Source organism: Neodiprion fabricii, chromosome 6 (genome assembly GCF_021155785.1).
Source record: "Neodiprion fabricii isolate iyNeoFabr1 chromosome 6, iyNeoFabr1.1, whole genome shotgun sequence".
NCBI classification, from domain to species: domain Eukaryota; kingdom Metazoa; phylum Arthropoda; class Insecta; order Hymenoptera; family Diprionidae; genus Neodiprion; species Neodiprion fabricii.
In genome coordinates, this window is record NC_060244.1 from 7478756 (window position 1) to 7487195 (window position 8440).

General features: G+C 38.3%; 1 protein-coding gene across 4 annotated transcripts; it reads left to right on the top strand.

Moving 5' to 3' along the window:
• Window positions 1-268: 268 nt before the first annotated feature.
• LOC124184496 (cleavage and polyadenylation specificity factor subunit 6) lies at window positions 269-8146 on the top strand. Of its 4 annotated transcripts, none has more exons than XM_046574258.1 (11): window positions 269-423; window positions 662-886; window positions 2083-2310; window positions 2550-3041; window positions 3149-3275; window positions 3350-3463; window positions 3909-4210; window positions 4856-5153; window positions 5268-5532; window positions 6707-6787; window positions 7194-8146. In XM_046574258.1, the coding sequence occupies exons 1-11, from the start codon at window positions 367-369 to the stop codon at window positions 7363-7365; spliced, it is 2361 nt and encodes a 786-aa protein (XP_046430214.1). In that variant the 5' UTR covers window positions 269-366; the 3' UTR covers window positions 7366-8146. The 4 variants fall into 4 exon arrangements, with proteins under 4 accessions (XP_046430214.1, XP_046430216.1, XP_046430215.1 ...); XM_046574260.1 differs by having other exon boundaries at window positions 7215-8146; XM_046574259.1 differs by having other exon boundaries at window positions 3921-4210.
• The last annotated feature ends 294 nt before the right edge of the window (window positions 8147-8440 follow it).

Below are 8440 nucleotides of genomic sequence, written 5' to 3' on the forward strand. Positions count from 1 at the left end.
TCTACTTGAAACATGCTCCTCTAATCGCTAAAACGTTCCTTTGATCGCCACAACTGATTAAAACGAACCGTTAAACTTTAATTTGCATCGTCGAGTCAAAGTATCGAACATACAATGTATAAACCGGAACATGAAATGCGATAAATCGAAAACGGAAACAATTGAATCTTACGAGATTCCCATATACATATACATGTATTGCGCCGCTACTAGCGCCATCACTGAACGCCGTCAAGTCCAGATTCCGAAAAGCGGTACTACAGTCAGAGCGTCAGTAATGGCGGATAGTCGGCTATCTACAATACGATAGTCGGAAAGTTGGCGTGGGTCCTGTGTCGGCCGAAGCCAGCGTCGGTGTTCTGTAAAATGGCTGACGGTGACATTGATTTGTACGCCGACGATCTCGAGCAAGATTTCGCACAGGTAAGTCCAATTGTCATCGAAATCCCTAGACGTCGTCCCCCGCGTAATTGCTTTACCTAAATCTCTCAAAAACTCTGTATCCGGCCTAGTATTTGGCCAGGAGAATGTTCTATTCGCTTCCGGCGTCATGGTCCGGATAACGATCGTGTATTATTCGATACCTAAGCGCTATCAAATTATCTATAGATTTACCCCGATTCACGTGTAAACTACTATGCATACTCATTTTACAAACCAGGACGAATTTGCTGGAGAAGGTGTTGACCTGTACGACGACGTGATCGCAGCACCTCCAGGTGGGAATAGTGGAGGGGCAAATTCTGGTGGCGGAGCAGGCGATGGCGATACAACCTCAACTAACGAGGAGACTAACGGTAGCGCTCCTTATCATCAATTGGGCAACAACATTCAGCCCAACCAAATTGGAAGACGCCACCAACTTTACGTGGGAAACTTGACCTGGGTAAAGCATGATTATGACAATTATTTGTTCGAGCCATTCTTTGCTCATCTACGCTGATTGGAGTCCGAGTCCAATTCGTCGAGTTAGCTTTGCACGGTGATTCAATTGATCATGACAAATTGCTTCTTATCCTAAGGCTCAATACAAACTTTAATCAAGCTTCAGCTTTAGCTTACATTCAAGTTTGAAAGTTAGCATGCCAAAGTTTTTAGTGCTTTGCCAATTCGTGTTACACATCTGTTCTCATTATTTTTGTAGATTTTAAATAATTTCAATATATTTTAACATTGCCTGTTTTATTAAAACATAAATTGTTCCAATTAATGGCTGCCTATAAGTTATGTGTTAGGTTGTTAATTCAAAATTTGGTGATTCTTTGAAAATTTAATCATTACACTAGTAATCGAATTCAGTATTCACAGAAAATTTATCAGAGGCTTACTTCAATAGACCACTTAGCTCGCTCACAGAAGTGAACTGTGATTCTTCACAAACTTTTTATTTAAAACATCTGTTCTCGGTGTTTCATTACAGGTAACATATGAATCAATTGTTCACTATTATTACATTTTTTGTCGGTCCCCTCCCAATAAATGTCATGTACTGTATTATGCTTTTCTGTACTGTCAGAAACATACGTATACTTGATGTACTTACGGTATCCTTGTCTTATGAGAAAAAAGTGATGACTAAATATTTTGCATAAGTTTTTAGTATCTCTGAAATAAATTAATAAGGCTTTAAAAAGACAAAAGCTTTAGTGATTGCTACACTCACGTGGTTTTAATGTATTCGTGTAAAATTTTTGAGGATGACTACGATACTCCCTCTGAGTCACTACACAGTTTTATTTATCAATTTTTTTTTAGGGAATGCTTTCTTATTCTGTACTTTAGTAACATACGCAATTGAAACACAGAGTGTGTTTGACATGAAGCACACTGATTCTCCATCATAAATTGTACTTTACATAATGCATGAACAAAAATAATTAATTCAAGTACCGGTAATAATATGCATAACAATGAAACACTCAAGTGTTTGGAATTTTTTGCCGCTTGATACTAATTAAAATAATCGAATTGTGTTTGGATAATGTTACAACGAAGCCATTCAAGGAGATTTTTCAACTGTCTTAGATAAAATTGATGAGGATCTGTATAAATATTAATTTATCGACTGATGTTATTTTCTAGTGGACGAGTGATCAGGATATAACTGATGCGGTTCAAAGTATCGGTGTTCCTGATTTTGTTGAAGTGAAATTTTTTGAAAATCGTGCTAACGGACAGTCAAAAGGCTTCTGTGTCATATCCCTCGGTTCTGAACAAAGTATGAGAATATGCATGGAACGGCTTCCTAAGAAAGAACTGCATGGACAGAGCCCAGTTGTGACATTTCCAACCAAGCAGGCACTTAATCAGGTAACACATTATTTTGATGATATTAAAAGTAACAGTAATTATTCCGGTCTTGGGAATTAAAAAATTTCAGATCACTAAGACAACAACCGTTATCGCCCTATCTGCACTGATATTTAAAACATCTTTGAATTCTCTCGGCAAGAAATTTGTGAAGATATATATGTTTGGAATTTTTGTGATTTTTTGATCGCAACACACATTGAAATCTTCATGAGTTAAGTAACGGTATTTGTCCTTAGTTTGAGTCTCAATGTAAGACTCGACCAGCTCCAGCTCCTCAACAAAGTCAAAATCAACGCCCACACAATCCTCATCAGCATCAAACATCCTTACCTCCTCATCAACAACATCCCCAGCATTCACCACATCCCCAACATCCTCAACACCCGCAACAAAACCACGGCCCCAGAATGATGATGGGACCGCCGCAAGGCGTGCGGAATCAACGTATGCCTTTGCCTGGCATGGGACCTCCTGGGCCTGGAGGACCTGGACAACAGGGCCCTCCAAGAATGCACGGGCCACCCATGGGCCCTGGTGGGCCTCACCATCCTTTACCTGGTCATCCTAATCAGGGTCCACCACCACCAGGCTATCAGCAAGGTCCTTGGAACGGACCAAGACCCAATGGTCCACCCGGACCACCGCGAGGGCCTGGCGGACCTGGTGGCCCGCCACAGCAAGGACCACCAGGATCAGGACCTGGACCGCAACATCGGCCGCCCGGAATGGTACTTGCATGTACCTACTTAGACAAATCCTCGTGAACTTTCATTTTACACTGTCTCAATTTTACTTAACTTTCTACTTTATAAACCATAACTTTGTCAATGCACAGCAATTTCACGGCGGACCACCTGGACCTCCGGGACAAGGGCCGCCTCGTGGACCACCTGGTCATCCTGGAGGACCGCCTGGTGATCCTAGAGGAGCCCCACCTCGTCCAGATTGGAATAGACCTCCGGGTAAGTATTGATTTACATTGTTCTTTTCTCTTTCTGTCAATATAGCTACTAAGGAGAGTATTCATTGTGCATAGGGATGCATCATGGACCTCAGGGACCACCAGGTTTCCCTCAACATCAACACATGCAAGGTCCGCAACCAGGTCAAGGCCCCCCGCAAAGAGGACCTCCTCCAGGTTCAATGGGTGGTGAGAGATTTAATACATTGATTAGCGTCGCGTTTTTGCGAACATAAAAAATATTGTTTTCTAAATACCAATGTAGGTACATATAGCTCGACAGTACTTTAATTTCTGATGAGTCAATAAAACACGTTCATAGTAAATATTTCTTCACACATGTGGCTGCAGACATGTAATTTTTATGGGAATATGAAGCTTAATGAGATTTACTGCAAATATAGATTTTGATAAGTTGATAACTACTCCAATTAACTGTATATTTCTGACAAAAATTAAGACTAGAATGTTCTCTTACAAGACAGATAGGAGAATCTGCGAAACATGGCCAGTAACTGAAAAATCTATCCAATTCGAAAATATGTCCTGATAATAATGTTTCTACTATTGGGATCTATATAAAATACCAGACCGCAAATTTGACTATGTGTATCCTAATGTGAAAAATGATCAGCAATGTTACCAGGTCCAGGTGGACCTCCACCAGGACATGGTGGGCCACCTCAAGGGCCACCACAAGGTCCGCCAGGGGGACCCGCTCCTCACGTGAATCCAGCATTCTTTCCGCAAGGTCCGCCACATCAACATCCCGGACAGCATCCTGGTGGGCCCCCGGGACCTCCTGGTCCACCTCATGGGCCACCTCACGGACCACCACACGGACCTCCGCATGGCCCACCTCATGGTCCACCGCATAATCAACCACATGGACCTCCACATGTACCTCCGCATCCCTATGGACCACCTGCTGTACAGGTATACGATTTAAAAAACGTATTTTTTTGAAGCTATATACCATCTAAGTTTTTCATCGTGGATTCATTACTTCGCTGATTTTTGCTACTTTCTGTTGAATATCAAAGTTTGATCGATTATTCAGAGAAGGTCACATCACAATTTATACCTTATAGTGATGTATTGACGTATAAGTACATGAAACAAGTTTATGAGTCATGTGAGGAATTTCTAATACAGGTGGATTTACAAATTCTTTATGAATGACTAACGATCGAATTGGCTAGATTTTAAGTCTCTTGATAGCAACTAAATGTTTTTTTTTTTTGCAAGTACTCTGTTTTACACCAATAGATTAAATTTTACATATTTTTTTTTCGCATATGAGCAAATTGTAATACCATCTTCAAAAGATTGTTGCGCATACTGGTGTCGATAAAATTCTTAACCAAACTATACACTAGGTATTTCTCTGTGTTTATTACGTGATATAATGTCAATTTGATTACCTTCTAAAAATTAATTACACATACTTGGGTAATTGGAGATTGCTGTAATTATTTTATGGAGTACCGACAAAATGGGTCCATATAAATTTGGCTACTTAACAACAAGGAAAACAACTACGTATTCTCATATTGTGATAAATTAAAATTTGTTTTTTAGCCTCCATATGGAGCTCCAGGTCCGGATCACAGGCCTGAAGGACCACCGCCACTCACTGAACAAGAATTTGAAGAAATCATGGGTCGAAACCGCACGGTATCATCTTCGGCGATAGCTCGTGCTGTATCGGATGCAGCTGCAGGAGAATATGCTAGTGCCATTGAAACCTTGGTTACGGCTATATCCCTCATAAAACAATCAAAAGTAGCAGCTGATGATCGTTGCAAGATTTTGATAAGTTCACTGCAAGACACTCTACGTGGGGTGGAGACGAAAAGCTATGGATCCGCACGCAGAGGTGAATAATTTATTCTTATACGACTATGTCGTGATCTGTTTGATACACTAGTGCGTATCAATGCATTAACACTTTTCAAAACTTTGGTCAACAAAATCATCTTTTTGGTTCCAGAACGGTCACGCTCGCGTGAACGCGAAAGGAGCCACCGAAGGCGAAGAGATCGTTCAAGGAGTCGCGATAGAGAATATAGAGAGCGTAGCAGGGACAGAGACCGGGACAGAGATAGGGAACGTGACCGTGAAAGGGAACGTGATCGTGATCGTGACAGGGAACGCTACTACAGCGAACCTTATCCTAGAGAGAGATCACGCAGCAGGGAGAGAGAGCGTGAACGTGAACGAGAACGTGAATACAGGGAACGTAGCAGAGAAGAAAGGTGAGCAGAATATTAACTTCTTGCATGAAGCTGGTTTGCTATAATTATGCAACTTTAAATCAGAATTGGAGAAAATCAAAAATGCTCATGTTTCAAAGTTTGACTTTGAAGTCATAAACGGCTTTTGTATGTCAAATGTTAACCAAATCATGAAGTATAGATGAAGAATTGGAAAATTAAAATGTCCACGAAATTGGCCTCAATGATCACATCGACTCATTGTAAATTTTAGGCACAAGCATGCACGTGCACTGCACATTAGTATTTTTTTATTTTTTTATATAATTCAAAATTCTATCGGTATTTTATTTGTATTTCTATTCTGTGTATACGGTGAATTTAACTCAATATTGCGGAATAACACGTACTCTAAATGGTTTAGGCTGATTCTACGTTTACACTGTATTCTTATGGTTAAATTTGGGAAATTCTAATGTCACATTAACGTGCAATTTTGTAATGTAAATATCCAATGTACAATACCAAATTATTCTATGCATTATGAGAATGCAAACAAAAAGCTTGAATCTGTGTCCAGATGTATTTCATAGTTAGTTGCTTATTTTTTCAAAAAAAGGATAAGTGATCGACAGTTTATTGCGCAATCGCCAACAGTCTCGCATTGAAGTACGGATGAAAATTTTCTCTGCAATAGTTTATCAAAGTCATAGTAATGTAATTAAATGAATGTACAGATCAGTTTTAGAAGCTTCAATTGGTGCATCGGAATTCAATCATGAATCAGTGACAAATAATTAGGACATAGGTGTAGTTTGTACCATTAGGCACGTATTAATGGGACTAATGTATAGTTGTTTCATGTTTCAACTAAAATTTAAAAACCAAAACATACGAAATTGGCTCACACATACTTAACAAAATTGAATGAAAATGAGGAACTAAGAGAAAGTATGAATATAATTTGTAAAAAATCTTAGCACATTTCTTTATGCTACTGCATTTGTATATTGGCTTCCAATATATTTTCAGAATCTATATACCTGAATCACATTGAGCTATGTCTTAGATTTTATGTTTTCTATTAGTTTCGTGCAAACTACTTGTAAATTCGGATACAAACAGACCTGGTCCTAAAGAAATGATTTTTGTATCTAATTAACTTGGAAGTATTAAAACCGGTAAGTCATGTAACAATCCGTCCATTTTTCATTAGTACAACACGTCAGGCAGCCAGGCCGCGAGTTAAGGAAGAACCTCCAGAGGCGGCGCCTGTACCATCATCCAAGTCGTCTAGGTAATTTACTTTTGTACATTATAAGGAAACGTGAGTAGATGGAACAGGGTTGTGATCAGGACTTTGATTGGTCAGTCTATTCATTTATGTTACATGCGAACGAGTCTAAACCGAATGCATCAATTACTACTTATGTAAGATGTCACTATATTGTTCTTATATACTTATATAATCATGAATTTTTACTAAGATGAAATGAAACTAATTGACTACTAAGTACAATGGGAAATTTTTTTGTTGTATAAAATGGAACAACTTAAAATGGTTTTTAAAATTAAGAAACCGTATAAAATACGCATATCATTGATTTGAATTAGTTTGTTCAGAATACAGCAATTGTGGTTAAATTCGTTATGCGTATAAATTCATATCAAAGTGAGACAATTGGCTGATATCTACTGCGTAGGTATTATGACGATCGCTACAGAGAACGTGGTGAACGTGAAAGGGAGCGAGAACGAGAATCGAGCAGAAGACCGGCGGAGCGTGAACGAGAGCCGGAACGTGAACGCGAGAGAGAACGGGAACGGGATCGGCGCGACGAGAGAGGCGACTCTTCACATCGTTCAAGACATTGAATAACCTCGGGACACGCAGATGTACCAGATTGACATCTGCAATACTATGCAGACCGTCGTCGTCCAGTTCGTCTTCTTCATCTTCTTCGAGTTGATGCTTATCATTATCATGGACATACTTCCTTTTACTCTCCATAGGATTTTATGACTGGGTGTTTAACATAAAGAATAATTACAGATGCAATCGAGTGATAAAGTTGTGGCAGATTGATACAATATTTTCTTCTTTTTTTTTCTTTTTTTTTTTAATCATGAATCGATTCTTATAACCGGTACAAAAAATATGTTGATAGCATACGCTCTTTCATGCTAGTTGGTTTTACAATGTAAACACATTCTATAGAGTTAACTAACATTTCCACATTTCAATGTTTCCTAACATATAAATATTGTGTAACGATAGCATAGGTATATTCATACACATATGTAAACAGCATAATCGTAATTAAGAAGATTTTACTTGTTTGAATATGCTGACACTTAGAGAGTAGGTACAAATGTTAGTTTCTAAAGTAATGTTCATGTAAAACGACACACTGTTTTTGACTTTTGCTGTAACTAATAGTAATTAAGACAGAAATATGACGAAGAAACGAATATGGATTAAATACTTGAAGAATCTTGAAAACGAACAATCACAATAACGGATATTACAACGTATTCAAGAGGAATGAAGACATCTATACAAAATTCAACAATCATCATACCTCCACAACGATGCCAAGATTGTATCTTAATCTAATACAAATATTCGCTTTCAAAATATACATGTAAAACATGATTTTACTTTATTCATCTGTGCAACACAATATCCTTGAATTGTTAATTTACTTTAATAGATATGAAATCTTATTTCATTCAGTCAATCGATTAGTATAAATTAATAGTTTAGTCCCAATGTTTAGTACGGTGAAGTCATTTTCACTTTAAACATTCAATAATTCCAAAATTAGACCTATAGTTAAACATCTTTCCTAATGTTACAATCATTGTTCACTGTAATACTGCATTTCAATTGAAATTCGCATGGCGATACATGTGCCTGTGCATAAAGTGTTTCGATGTACTCTGAAAT

Coding starts and splice junctions, on each gene's coding strand:
- LOC124184496 (XM_046574258.1), top strand. CDS start 367: ATGGCTGACGGTGACATTGATTTGTACGCCGACGATCTCGAGCAAGAT. Junction 424..661: donor TCGAGCAAGATTTCGCACAG/GTAAGTCCAATT, acceptor TTTACAAACCAG/GACGAATTTGCTGGAGAAGG. Junction 887..2,082: donor ACGTGGGAAACTTGACCTGG/GTAAAGCATGAT, acceptor GTTATTTTCTAG/TGGACGAGTGATCAGGATAT.